Source organism: Parasteatoda tepidariorum, chromosome 8, assembly GCF_982258835.1.
Source record: "Parasteatoda tepidariorum strain Cologne lab strain chromosome 8, Ptep-v5.0, whole genome shotgun sequence".
Classification (NCBI taxonomy): domain Eukaryota; kingdom Metazoa; phylum Arthropoda; class Arachnida; order Araneae; family Theridiidae; genus Parasteatoda; species Parasteatoda tepidariorum.
In genome coordinates, this window is record NC_141762.1 from 2504586 (window position 1) to 2519605 (window position 15020).

Here is a 15020-nt window from a genome sequence, read left to right on the forward strand (position 1 = left end):
ATTCAACCAGGGCTTCATACAAGCGATTTCTATTAATACTGTCAAAGGCTTCTTTGAAATCAATAAAGAGATGATGTGTGGTAATACCAAATTCCCTGGTCTTCTCTAAAATTTGTCTAAGTGCAAATATTTGATCTTTAGTAGATTTTCCCTTGCGAAAACCACATTGGTAGTTTCCAATTTGAGGGTCTATATATTGTATAAGTCTCTCAAATAAAATGTTCACTTAAAGTAAATGTAAATCTTTAATGTTGTGGTGCGCAAGAGCATTAACATAACAAGCATTTAAATTTAGTTTTATAAAAAATAAAAACAACACATTGCTAAAACAACTCAATAATAATTACTATCTTGACGTTCCAGACATTGGGATGTAAAAGTATTGATGGATTTATATATTTTATATTAACTTGTAAATAACTGTGTATATTAAATGCTGTGATGTCTCCAATTTACTTCATTTTTACTTATCCAAAATCGCACATAGTAGGAAGATAGAAAACCTTCCCTTACAACTGGTGACCTCAGGACGTGATTACTTTAACATTGCGAAGATTTTATTTGGATAAAAAAAGGTTTGTGCATCACTATTATTTTCTGATTATCTTTATATTTAACATGGAGGAAAGCACAAAGGATAATTTAAATTCATCAACTCAAAATAATGTGAATTTAGAAGTAAACAAAGTGGCAGTTAAACCTCCAATTTTTTGGTGACATAAGTCTAAGTTATGATTCTTACAACTTGAAGCACAGTTTGCTAATGGCAATATTATTCGTGATTTAACTAAGGATAACATTGTCGTTGCCTCATTGGACGAAAATATCTAAGATTTTGTTGAGGATATTTTGTTAAACCCGCCAATGAATGGAAAATACGAAGCGTTAAAAAATGCATTATTAAATAGATTAACAGATACTGAAGAAGCTGGGTTAAAAAAGATATTGACTGAACTTAATCTTGGCGAAAAGCGTCTATCTGATTTGTTGCGACAAATGAAAGGTTTGGCTGAAAATTCCATTTCTGAGGAGTTTTAAAATCACTTTGGCTGCAGAGGCTACGACAACAGGTTCAAGCTATATTATCTATTAGCTCTGATTCTTTGGATAAAATGGCAGAGATGGCAGACAAGATTATTGGTATATTTAGCTCAACAGAGTTATGTACAGTTGATAAAGTATCCAGCAAAACTTTTGAGCATCATAACATTTGTTCCAGACGCAAGTGCGTGAACGCAGATGCAGTGATTATTTCTTATATTATTTCTTATATTATTTCCTACATTATTCTTTTGTTGGCGACAGATTTTTTGTGTACACTTGTGATAGTAAAAAGAGTTTGTTCTATGAGATACTTGTTTTAGTGTTGATTATAATTAGAAAACATTTACATTTATAACCAACACATTTTGGTGCCGAAACAACTCGGTTTAAAATTAAGTACGAATCAGATGAATAATTTACGCAGTCACTCTTTTAAAAACTAACGAAACTTCAAACATCAGTATTATTCAATGGAGAAACAAAACGAAAAAGAACTTGGCGATACTCTGGCACTTTTGAAAAGAAAAAGAAGAAGAGTTCGAGGTAATGTTACTCGATTTATTACGCAATTAAATTCTTATCTTTCTGCAACCTCTGACACTTTAAATGAAAATGTCGAATATATTAGTCATCAGCTTTCCGATTGCTTGTTAGATTGATTGATTGATTTGTTCATTTACGTCGCACTAGAGCTGCACAATGGGCTATTGGCGACGGTCTGGGAAACATCCCTGAGGATGATCCGAAGACATGTCATCACAATTTTGATCCTCTGCAGAGGGGATGGCACCCCCGCTTCGGTAGCCCGACGACCTGCACGCGAAGTCGAGCACTTTACGGTAGAACAGTTTAACGAGGACCAATACCGCACACCCTCGGTCCCTACGCAGACTGATCCAAGTGGTCACCCACCCGCACACTGATCGCTGATTGCTTGTTAGAAATGAAGAAATTGGATAATGACATTCATAGTTTATTAACAGATGGTGATTATGACAATGATATTATTCAATGTGAAGAATACGTGGAACTTGCCGAGCTCGCTATCTTTAAAGCAAAAAAATTTGGTAGTAGAATTAATTTTGAATATAATACGTTGCAACCGCCAGAAGTAACCGTTTCTCAAATACCTGTTACACAAGTACCCGTTATGCAATTACCCGTTTCTCAATCTCACACATTGAAACTTCCTACTATTAAACTCGATACTTTTCGAGGTGATATTGAACAATGGCAGTGTTTCTGGGAACAATTTAAATCTTCTATTGACGATAATAATAGTTTATCATTAATTGATAAACATGTGTTTTTTGTGAGGATATTTAGAAGATGAACCAAGACGTTTAGTTGACGGAATCAGTGTTAGTGCCAGCACATATGAAACTACAAAAGCTCTTCTTCAAAATCGATTTGGAGACCAAAACAGAATAATTCAAGCACATTTAGACTTTTTGGAAAATATTTCGCCAATACGTAATCCCACTCCTATTGTCTTGAAGGAAGTATTTATAGAATGCAACAGAAGACTAAACGCTTTAACGGCTTTAGGGGAGGATATCAACGCTTACGGGCGCATTTTGGCTCCAAAAATTTTACGTGCCTTTCCGGATGATATTTGTCGCCGATGGATTATTTACGCAAAAAGAGAGAAAATATCAGAAGGTGATATGAATAAACTAGTGCAATATTTATCTGAAGAAGTAGAAGGTGCTCTCACAACACTAAAAATTCGAGGTGAGCAAAACTTTGATTACACATTTAAGACATCTACAGCAGCCTTGCATGTGAATTCTAAAAAGATTAACCAGACTAAAGAACCATCTCCATTTTGCCCCTTCTGTGAAATTAACGATCACTGGCCGCAAGATTGCACCATTATAACTGATATTGATACTCGGATCCAAAAATTAAAAACCTCTGGTAGATGCTTCCTGTGTACTAATCGTGGCCATAGTATAAAAAATTGCCTTCGCAAAGATAAAGCGTTCTGCATAAGATGCAAAAAGAAGCACAAGCAACAGTTCAAATCAACCTTGCCACTCTATTTCTACAAATAATATAGATACTCGTACACCTAATTTTACTCACTTACAGACTGCTCGAGTATATATAACTGACCCAACTGGTATTACTAAGCTTACAAGATGCATTTTAGATTGTGGAAGCCAAACCAGTTTCATTCATTCACATCTTGTAGACTACCTAAAATTAGATGTCAGTAGCTCTGATTCACTCTCACAAATTCATGCATTCGAATCATCATCAAATCAAGCTCAATCGAGATGCAAAGTAAGATTTAAACTGTCAAGTATTTGGAATCAGTCAGAAATTTATCTACATGCATTTGAAAGTCCTAATAGATATGCAGTTCATCCATCAGTTCCATTAGAGATTGCTTCTACGGCTCACAAGAAAAAATTTAGGCTTGCTGACCCGAATGACACCATGCAAGAGATGCCTATAGAAGTTTTCTCTTTGGCTGTTTCAATTCATCTTGTGGACTTGCAATATCCCTGCCGAATTGAGCCTCACTCCTTGAGGTCATGTTTTAGCCCTGTTACTGATTTTTCAGGTATCCATTTCCATACGGAGCTGTTGTACCCGGCCTATAAAAGTAAAGACAACCCAGAATTTATGAGACAAATGGCTCTTGAATCTATTAGCCAAATACCATCAGATGCTTTACAACTATACACAGATGGTAGCAAGAGCGACGAAGGTCATTCAGGTAGTGGGTTTTTTATTAAAACACCCACGTACACATTGAGTCTCAAAATTAGAAATTCTGAATTTTGCTCAGTCTTCAGATCTGAGCTTATTGCGATTGAAAATGGCCTAAGACATGTAGAGAATATTGCTGAGCCTGACTTTAAGCCTATATGGATACTGACGGATAGCAAATCTTCAATCCAACACCTAAGCAACTGGAGGAATGTTGGAGACAGGGCTGCGGCTTCAATTTTGGGGATGCTCTTCAGGCTCTCTGCGGACTTTGGAGTACACTTCCAATGGATTCCATCACACGTTGGAATGAAAGGTAACGAGATGGCGGACTCACTGGCTAAAGATGCTTCTTTGGAACCTCTACAGCCAGATCTACCTTCCACTTTCAACGAGGTCTTTTCAGAGTGCAAAAAAATGTTTATGGACCTCTGGAGGGTTCCTCCTCCACATAGTTGGTATTTCAGAAAACGACCTGGAAGTGCCTTGCTTTTTGAGGGACCTAGAAGCCAGCAGACTTGTTTATCTCGCTTTGCAAGTGGTCACTTGAGGTGTCTCTCGTATGTTCAGGGGCAAAAGACTTTTGGACTTTGCACTAAATGTAGGACTGCTCCGGCTTCGCCCGAGCATATTCTAAACTGTATCGATTTTAAGATCGACGAGGTTTTTTCAAAACCTCATCTGTTTTTAGACTTCCTGGACATTTTTGGACTTATGGAATTGGTCTAATTGGGATGGACCTCTTGGGGATTAGAAACAACAACATAGAAGTTTTGATTGGTGCAGATTTTTACTGGACGGTGGTGAATTCTGAGGTTCCTTTCAGACTTTCGGAAACAATTGTGCTCATTCCATCAGTCTTTGGCTGGATTTTGTCTGGATCCAGATCTCATACATCTGTCGCTTCTTTATCGTCAGTTCATAATATTAGCATCAAATTACCATATATTTCAGATGATCAAGTTAGGAAATTGTGGGACTTAGATACTTTAGGTATTAGAGCCATGCAAGACAGAGAAATGTCCATTCGCAATTCTGAAATATTGGAAGACTTTCGCAGTTCTTATGAAGTCCTAGAAAATCGTCGCGTTGTTAGATTACCTTGGAAGAAAGACGTTATTCTTTCTTCAAATAACTAGCACGTTGCATCAAAACGCTTCAATACATTGTGCAAGAAGCTCCAAACAGATCCTAGCTTAAAGGAAATGTATGTTACACTCATGGAAGATTACATAGACAAAAGGCAAGTTGAAATAGCACCGGAAAATCATGATAAGGAAGAAAAAAGCTATTACATACCCCATCATGTAGTCATTAAAGAGAAAAACGCAGAAATTAAGGGACGAATAGTGTTCGACGCCTCTTCTCACACACCAGGCCATCCATCATTAAACGATGTTCTAGAACAAGGTCCCAACTTACTTCCAGAAATTTTAGCCACCTTATTACGATTTCGTCTTCACAAACAAGCAATTATTAGTGATGAAAGTCAGGCTTTTTTACAATTAACCTTGTGGGAAAAATACAGAAGTGCTACTAAGTTTTTGTGGTTCAAAACTAGGAAAAATGGTGATGGACATTTGCAGCTAGAGAATGAAATTGTGGTCTACCAATTTACACGTTTACCCTTTGGATTAACCAGCAGCCCATACCTTCTTTCAGCTACACTTGACAAATTATCCTGCATGTACTCCAACATTTATCCCACAGCAGCTAAACATCTAAACTCTCACAACGAAATCATCCATGAAAATATTATCTAAAAGGTAATATTTTCATGGATGATTTCGTTGTGAGAGTTGATTCAGAAATCGAAGCGAAAACACTATTTCACGAAATGCGAGAACTCACGTGTCCTATAAGCCTTCCTTTAGCAAAATGGAGTACCAACTCACAAGTTTTGAAAAACGAATGGAAGAAAGAAGAAATAAAGTTTGAAACTAAGACTCAAGTCCAGAGGCGTATCTAGAGAAAATGGTGCCTATGGCAATCCTCCCTATTGGCGCCCTTCTTAAAATATTTTTATTATTCTCTATTGTTTAACACATATCTATTATATCTATACACACCAGCATAGATATATATACATATGTATGTGTGTGTGTGTGTAATACAGTACTGAAGCGGGTTTAATTTGTTAGTTACCCAGGATTTGCTCGAAAATGGATATGCGCAAAATGATATTATACTGGATAAGTTCATGATTAATAAAGTTGATATTTAATTATAAAATTTTAATGATTTTAGAAAAATAAACATTTATTTAAGAGGGGGGAAAAAGAGAGAAAGAAACATGAATTGCCATTTTGCGCATATTTTTAGCCACGGAATTGCAAGAAATGCATTTGCACATGGTAGAAATTATATAAATTAACCAAGAAGTTTTTAATAAAAACTTATTTATAATAACATACAATTAAATCAATGATTTCACATAGAATTTTATTACTTCAGTTGAGTATCCATTGTTTTTTATCAAATTTTTAAAGAGTTTGCCTATATATATATATTTTTTTGGATAAATAAACATTACTTTATGTTCTATTTAATTCTATTCATTTAATTAAAATGGATTTAAATAGATAGATTATAATTCTAAACATTAGAAGCATTTTAGAAACATTAGAATTCTCAAGTAATTAGTTTATTTATAATAAAATTAAAACCACTTCTTTGATCGCTTAAATCAACAAAGCAGATATTTTCTTCTTTTATAATACCCAAATCTAAAAAATTATAATTAATATTATCATCTTGATTACAAAACAAAATTAATTCCTCCGGGTAAATATTATTTTAAAAAATTGTGTAACCTTGAAAATTAAAGATAATTAAATCATCAATAAATCTAAACTAAAAATTAAACTCAGTGGCGCGACAGCCCATAGAGGACCAAAGCCTACTGTGCCCATCTCAGTTAACTTGACCTTGGGCTCTAGGGTGCAGGAGCAGATGTTCCGGTTAGGTGGTCAGTCGAACGCAAAACCCCCAGTGTTTGCATGCTTGGTAGTTCCCAAGCATGCTTGGTATTCATTTATCCACCCACTGAAGGGATGAAAGGCTGAGCAATAAATTTAAAAACATGTTTAATATTAAGAGCATGATTTTTTTCTTCATAATAGTGCCAAAATAAGTCAGCTAAGAGAGATGAAAAATTAGATCCTTGTGGTAGTCCATCAATTTGAATAAAAATTCTATTCATTGTAAAGGTAATTATTAAAAAGACAAAAATTAATTAGAATTTTCCAATGATCAAAATCACAATGAAGGATATTTTTAAAATCATAGTAATAATTCAAAAAGACATCTTTTAGTTTAGAAAGGGGAAAAGATCCTGGAAATCAAAAGTCGCAATAGATGTTATTATCTTTAATATATTTTAAACTCGGGTGATTATTAGTGATAATTCAAGAAATACCTTCTTTAATAATACTAATAATAATTAATATTAAACTAGTTAGAGAAATTGGAAACCACTATGTACATATTTTTGAGCCATTGTGCTTGAAATTTTTAAAGGAAAATAAAGGCGCTAAAAGTATAGACATTTTAGTTTCGTTTCGCATTTTTCTTTTCTTTTTTAGGATAATAAAACTTTTTTTAAAATCGTACTGTAGACTTGGGACTATTCAAAAGAATTAAATATTTAATTGAAAGTTTGTGTATTTAAATTAAAAATTCTTCGCTTTAATTCTTGTTTGTTCATTTTATACACATAAGTCCGAAGGTGGGTGGAACCCATCAAGTAAATTAGAAAAAGAATTACCTTTGATAATCCTAATTATTAGTATCAGATAATCATGTATTATTACAATTTCAATGGTTTCGATAGGGAAACGTTAAATCTTTTATTTTAAATTACAAAATATTGCTATAACATTGTAAGTTACTTTATTTTTCTTTAAACCCATAGAAATAAGCTAAAAAATTAGTGCATACAGTAACGTGATCAATAAAATCAAATGTGAAAACGTAAACATACTTCCCCTTAATAAACACATTTTTCATCGAATTTAGGTTTTTGATCTTCAAAATATTCCCCTGATGCTTATACTAGAAAGCAGGTCGAAATTCTGTGCATCGTAATGATGCTCCTCCTCCCCCTAATATATTTCCCTTAAATTTAAACTAAATAGAATATTATTTTTATGTAAAGAAACGAAAGTACAATAATAACTGAAAACACTTTTAGAAAATCTGCACTAATATTAAAATGTTAAATTCACACATTAATTTCTCTTGTTCATATTTGTCACACAATTTTCGCATATTTCACAAAGTAAATAAATAAATAAAATGAAGGATAAAAACTTAATTTCTAGGAAGAAATATTCTGAATTAATATGATAAATACAAACTGTTTTACAACAATCTTATTTTTCCAAATATAGCCATGGCTACTGTACCAAGGGTATTGTTAAAAAAATTCATAAGAGATATGATAAAAAAAAATTGCTAAAAGAATTTACCCCCCAAAAAATATATAATATTTTGAGCGGGCATAAAATGTTTTTTAAAGCAAGGTAATGTAATATTATTATTAAATATTTTGAATAGTTCTGAGAAGTTTCTATAATTACAGTTTATTAAAACCAAAGTAGGCTGTTATGTGACCAAATTACTACGTTAAACCTTAGTTAATAAAAATGTCGTTTCGTAAATTTTACACTCAAGCGGTAATTAGGTGAAAATATAAAAAAAGGAAAAAAAGATAGAGACGAAATGCATGTTTACAGAGAAAATTATTTAAAATTCATATGATCAAATTTAATCCAAACACATAGATCGACAATTACATAATTATTAATAAAGTAAATTTTGCCTTAGCTGTTATTCGTTTAAACATTTAATGATGCACACACATTTTTCTAAAGTTTAAATATTGTCTGGGGCGATAAGTAAGTTTAAAATTTTAAGCGGTTAAAAATTTACCCAATCGAGAACCTTTACATTAAAATGCAACTTCAGTTTACAAGCAACAAATAATTAATATTTAAAATAAAGGATTTAACCATCGATATATTTTTTGACCAAGCCATTATCCGAATAAACTTGAGCTTAAGCTATTAATTTAAAATTAAAATTGTGTGTGAATAATATTTCTGTGACTTAAGAGCAAAAAAAAAAAAAAAAAAAAAAAAAAAAAAATCAGTTTGAACAATTAACAGATACGTTCCTTACTCCATCCATTCAATAAATAAATACATACAAAAATTAATTAATTAATCAAAAATAAATAAATTGAACTTTTATGAGTGTTTAAACCTAAAATCTATCTTTTAATGAATGAAAAGAAATCATTTCTCGGTAGTTGGCACTCTTAACTGAGCTAATGCTACGCAATTTACGCAAAAATATTTACTTATTGCAATAATTTTTCAGGAAACTTAAAAAATTATGTTTCCGACATTTCAAATTTTAACATTCGTTTTTTTTCCCATTAAGACATTGTTTTTAATAATAATAATACAATAACGAGCATTTAAATACACACAGTTCACTTTCTATTACCAAAATATCATTGTGCATATTAAATGATTTTTTTTGTAGAAATAATTATATACAAAAACAAAATATTATAATGTAGTAAACGCCCCTTTCAATCTTCATATACAGAGATGCAAGAAAAATATTTTTTATTGAGTGCTAAAGTTATATTTATTGTATGATTCTTTGTTTATTTAATGTAAAACCATTTTCCCCCTCTACGTATAAATAATAAATAATTGAAAAAAATTATGTGAAACATAATTTTGTTCCAGGTGAGAACTATAAATTTTACCAGAATTATCTTAAATTCTGCATGGTTTCGTTTTTAACTACCACTCAATAAAATATTTTAAAGAAAGTGGAGCAGTTGGCATTGATAGAAAATATATCGATCGCTACAAAATATAACGTGAAATAATAAAGTGAGCATGATTTCAATAGATAAGAAATGATTACTTACAATTTAATCCTTGATTACAAGAAAATCCTAACACTTCGTTTAAATTACACTTATGACTGTCTTTTTTTTTCTTCATAAAAAAAGAATAGAGGGGGTGTATTCATTGTTAAGTATTACCATTGGTTTAAACAAAGCAGAGGCACCTCCTATATTTAGTATTTAAATATTTTGCGACAGTGATTCCCACCATGTGTGGCAAAACCTCCCTTTTTTGGAAGGATTTACGCCAATTTACACCAAGGGTTCTATTTGTATATTCAACAAATTCGAAAGCCACTTTTCAAGTGATTTTCACCCTTGATAAAATTTAAGATTTATAAGCATTTCAGGGTATGATAATTGGGCTAAACTAGACAGGGACACCCCATGGTTTTCACATTTCTTTTGCCCTCTGTCACAACCAAAGGGCTATTCTCTGCCTGCAGGTGTTCTATTCATCCCCAGATAATTGCCTTTTTACATCCTGGTAATGTGATATGAAGGGATGTTTGCTTATCTTTTTGCTTGTGGTACTGGAAAAATAAAGATTTATCTGAGGATTATTGGAAGTTTTTATTCTGCATTCTGGAGAGTTTTCTAAATGATTCTTTTCAATGTTTTATTTATTTTTTTAAAATTTTTATTATTGTTTTTAAATTTGTATGTATGTAAAATGTATTTTCTTAAAGCAAACAAAATATCAAAATATTTTGAAAAAATGAAAGAAACGTTGGTGTTGGTTGATTTTGCGCCTTTTTCAAATAATGCGCCCATGGCTCACGCCATACCTGCCATACCCTAGATACGCCACTGCTCAAGTCTTAGGTGTTCATTGGGATACAGAAGAAGATTCGTTTCATCAAAATATTAAGGAGCATGACCACGATTTATTTAAGGAACCGGTCACTAAACGCTTACTTCTGAAAACAATCTCAAAGATTTTTGATCCCTTGGGAATTTTCTCACCATCTACTGTAGTAGGAAAAATTCTCTTTCAAGATACATGGCTATGTGGTATTGACTGGGACGAACTTTTACCTCCATCTATCGCATCAAGATGGACAAAATGGATCATAGACTTACCACATTTAAACAACATTCGAATCGCCAGATGGATTGGAATATCTTCTGCTGATGTTACCATTCACGTTTTCTGCGATGCTTCGGAACGAGCTTACGGAACAGTGTTATATGTACGATTCACAGAAGATACTAAATTTCATGTTCGATTGGTTTGCAGTCGTAATAAACTTTCTCCTCTGAAAAGAATAACACTTCCCCGCTTAGAGCTGCTAGCCGCATTATTGGATGCTTGATTACTCCATTATTTTTGTACAGTAACAAAACTGGATAAGAACACAGCGACACTTTGGAGTGACTCAACAGTTGCCTTAAATTGGATACAAGGTAATCCAAATCGTTGGAAAACCTTTGTCTGTAACCGAACGAGCGAAATTCTCAATTACACAAATCCAACACAATGGCGGCATTGCCCTGGCAATGAAAATCCTGCCGACCACTTGTCTCGTGGTGTTGCACCAACGGAGCTTAAATCATTGGATCCTTGGTGGCTGGGACCAACCTGGCTAACACAATCATCAAAGTTTTGGCCTTCAAAACAACTGAATGACGCTAATCCAGATATTTATGCTGAACTACGTAAACCAGCTTCTCAATCTTTATTGATAACTTCGTACCAACCTCTTATTGATATATCGCGCTTCAGTTCATATATGAAACTTCTTAGAGTTACAGCATGGATATTTTGCTTCTTGTATAACTGTCGATCCAAGCAACACATTTCTATTGACCTCACATGTGATGAGCTTAACACAGCAAAAAACTATTGGATTCTTACAGTGCAAAAGCAATGCTTTTCGGCAGAGCTTAACGCTTTACAGAATAATTCCCCTTTGCCAAAATCTTCAATAATTAGCCGTTTTAACCCATTTCTTCAAGAAAATCTCATATGATTAGGAGGTAGATTACAGTTTGCATCGCTCAAAAATGAGCAAAAACACCCTTTGCTTCTTGATGGCTCTCATCTTTTTGTACATCTTTTCATATACTACATACATGCGAAGCTTCATCACTTAGGTGTTCAAATAGTACTTTCAGAGATTTGTTCCAACTTCTGGATAATACGAGGACGTGAAGCTATTAAACGAGTGCTCTATAAATGTCTACCTTGTAAACTCTCACAGGCATCTAGAAGTCAACACATCGAAGCTCCTTTACCAAGGGACAGAATTACACCTTGCCTACCATTTACTACTATTGGCATAGACTTCGCTGGCCCACTTTATGTTCGTAACTTGAAAACACTTTTCACTTGCTCAACTACTCGTGCCGTACACATTGATCTAGTTTCTGATCTCACTACTGACAAATTTCTCATGGCCTTAAAAAGATTTGTAGGCAGAAGAGGAGTCCCTCATACAATATACACTGACAACGCCACTACCTTCCATGCCGCTAATAAAGAGCTATCCATTTTATAGGACAACTTAACATCGTCAAAAGTTCAGCAATATTATGCCCAGACGGGAATTAAGTGGAAATTTATTGTTGCATGAGCGGCTTGGTGGGGAGGATGGTGGGAACGTTTGATCGGTCTAACAAAAAGATGCTTGCGAAAATCCCTTGGTCGAACCTTGTTAGATGAAGAAGGTCTTTCTACAGCATTAGTTGGTGTTGAAGCCACATTAAATAGTCCACCGTTAGTTTATGAACAAGGAAATGATGATCCTAAAGAAACATTAACACCATCCCATTTTCTTACCGGTAAAAGACTTACAACCATACCTTCACAGCCTGCAACATCTAGCAAAAATCTGACAAAATTGTACAAGCAACAACAGGATTTATCAGACGCATTTTGGAAGAAATGGTCTAAGGACTATTTATTGCAATTACGATCTTTCCACCAAGTTCGTAACATTCAAAAATCATCTCGTGTTCGTGTTGGAGACATAGTATTACTTCACGAAGAAGTAAGACCACGACATACGTGGAAGAGAGCATTGGTAACCGGACTAATTAAAGGACGCGATGGAAAAGTCCGCACGTGTACTTTACGTTCTGAAGGCAAGGAAATCTCCCGAACTGTTCAACTGATCATTCCTCTTGAGATTGATCAGGGTGGGGAGGATGTTCCAGACGCAAGTGCGTGAACGCAGATGCAGTGATTATTTCTTATATTATTTCCTACATTATTCTTTCGTTGGCAACATATTTTTTGTGTACACTTGTGATAGTAAAAAGAGTTTGTTCTATGAGATACTTGTTTTAGTGTTGATTATAATTAGAAAACATTTACATTTATAACCAACACAGCATTAGTAACGAAAACATTAATTTATTGGAGATTAGTATTGCAGAATTAACTAAAAAATTTGATACATTCATCACAAGGAGTAGATCTCAAGATAAATCTGTAAGAGCTCGAGACCGTAGCCGTTCGAGATCCCAATCTTCTCGTTATAAGTTATGTTGGTACCATTACAAATTCGGTAACAGGGCACATCACTGTGTTAAGCCTTGAGAATTTAAAAAACCTACAAATACTTCGGAAAACTAATGGGCCGGTCGATTGAAGAGGCCAACGACTACGGCCAACCAAATTGCCCCCTCTTTCTTTTTGACAAGTCAAGCAAAAGGCACTGTCTTATTGACACTGGGGCTGACGTGTCTGTAATTCCACCGCCAAAACCCAATAAGCTGTTCCCATCTGATTTTAAACTTTATGCTGCAAATTCAAGTTCAATCAAAACTTACGGCAAGCAACTTATCAGTTTATATTTAGACTTGAGAAGACGTTTCAAATGTAATTTCATCATAGCAGACGTCTCAAAGCCAATAATTGGCGCATATTCTCTTAAGGCTCATGGACTTTTGGTAATCATTAAACAAAAGCGTTTGATTGATCCTTTAACATCATTAACAGTCTCAACTAAAATAATCAAAGGACCATCTTCATTTTTAACACCCCTCGATAGTAATAATCTAGTTCCAGATATTCATTCTCTACTGCAAGAATTTAAAAACTTATCTTCAGAAAAAATAGAACTGAATAAAGTTAGTGTCAACCATAATGTCACTCATGCTATTGTTACAAAAGGTCCACCCATAACATCTAGAGTGCTTAGATTGGCGCCCGAAAAACTAAAAATCACCAAAGCAGAATTTGACTACATGCTTGAGCTCGGCATATGCCGACCATCAAGCAGTCCTTGGTCTAGTCCATTACATCTGGTCAAAAAAAAATGTCGAATGGAGACCGAGTGGGGACTATCGTGCTTTAAATGCAGCCACATTACCGGATAGATATCCTATACCACACCTACATGATTTTACACCCCAATTAGAAGGTTGTTACTGTATATTCCACATTAGATCTTCATCGAGCTTATCATCAAATCCAGCAGATATAGAAAAAACAGCTATTAGTACGCCATTCGGACTGTTCGAATTTCCTTTGATGACTTTTGGACTTCGTAACGCAGCGCAGACATTCCAGAGACTTATGCACGCCGTTCTACGTGGCCTAGAATTCTGTTTCGTCTATCTGGATGACATACTAATTGCATCACGCTCTAAAGTAAAGAGGAACATTTACAACATCTCAGAACAGTTTTTGAGAGATTGCAACAATTTGGATTAACATTAAATCTCAGTAAATGCAACTTCGCTAAGCCTGAGGTGAATTTTGTTGGCCACACTGTTTCTCTAAAAGGAATTCGCCCGACAGAAGAAAAAGACAAAGTCATTGAAGATTTCAAAACCCAAAACAGTCAAACAACTTAGAAGATTTTTGGGAATTATAAATTTCTACCGAAGATTCCACAAGCAGCTCAACACCAAGCATGCTTATATGATTATTTAAAAAACAGCAAAAAGAATGATAATCGAACTATCGAATGGTCAGACGAAGCTTCAAATGCTTTTACGAAATCCAAAAAATTGTTAAAATCTGCAGCAATTTTGTCTCATCCAGTGCCATCTGTTAAACTTGCCCTTATTTTAGACGCTTCCAATATAGCGATAGGTGGAGTGGTGCAACAACTCGTCAATAATGATTGGCAACCGCTAGGTTTCTTTTCTGTTCGTCTAACACCTACACAAAAGAATTATAGTACCTATGATCGGGAACTGCTAGCTGCATATTCATCTATTACGCATTTCCGATATGTGTTGGAGGGTCGAGAATTTACGTTATTCACTGATCACAAGCTGCTGGTATACGCTTTCCGACAAAACTTGGAGAAAGCATCACCCCGACAACAAAGACATTTAGAGTAGATTAGCCAAGTCACATTAGAAATTC

At 34.2% G+C, this 15020-nt stretch overlaps 2 protein-coding genes across 2 annotated transcripts; both read left to right on the forward strand.

The window, feature by feature from the left end:
* The first annotated feature begins 1987 nt into the window (after positions 1-1987).
* Positions 1988-5528, forward strand: LOC122269830 (uncharacterized). Its single transcript, XM_087149375.1, has 4 exons — positions 1988-2111; positions 2362-2964; positions 3200-4161; positions 4905-5528. Exons 1-4 carry the CDS (start codon positions 1988-1990, stop codon positions 5526-5528), a joined length of 2313 nt encoding a protein of 770 aa, XP_087005501.1.
* Positions 5529-13273: 7745 nt separating this feature from the next.
* On the forward strand, positions 13274-14995 carry LOC147805234 (uncharacterized). Its single transcript, XM_087149376.1, has 2 exons — positions 13274-13989; positions 14587-14995. The coding sequence occupies exons 1-2, from the start codon at positions 13274-13276 to the stop codon at positions 14993-14995; spliced, it is 1125 nt and encodes a 374-aa protein (XP_087005502.1).
* The last annotated feature ends 25 nt before the right edge of the window (positions 14996-15020 follow it).

What these genes read in the sequence shown, in the direction of transcription:
- LOC122269830 (XM_087149375.1), top strand. Translation starts at nt 1,988, where the DNA reads ATGAAGAAATTGGATAATGACATTCATAGTTTATTAACAGATGGTGAT. An exon ending in CTTTAAAGCAAAAAAATTTG is followed by an intron (nt 2,112 to 2,361) that starts GTAGTAGAATTA and finishes GTTTTTTGTGAG; the next exon opens with GATATTTAGAAGATGAACCA. An exon ending in CCAAAAATTAAAAACCTCTG is followed by an intron (nt 2,965 to 3,199) that starts GTAGATGCTTCC and finishes GATGCATTTTAG; the next exon opens with ATTGTGGAAGCCAAACCAGT.
- LOC147805234 (XM_087149376.1), top strand. Translation starts at nt 13,274, where the DNA reads ATGGGCCGGTCGATTGAAGAGGCCAACGACTACGGCCAACCAAATTGC. An exon ending in GAGACCGAGTGGGGACTATC is followed by an intron (nt 13,990 to 14,586) that starts GTGCTTTAAATG and finishes TTTAAAAAACAG; the next exon opens with CAAAAAGAATGATAATCGAA.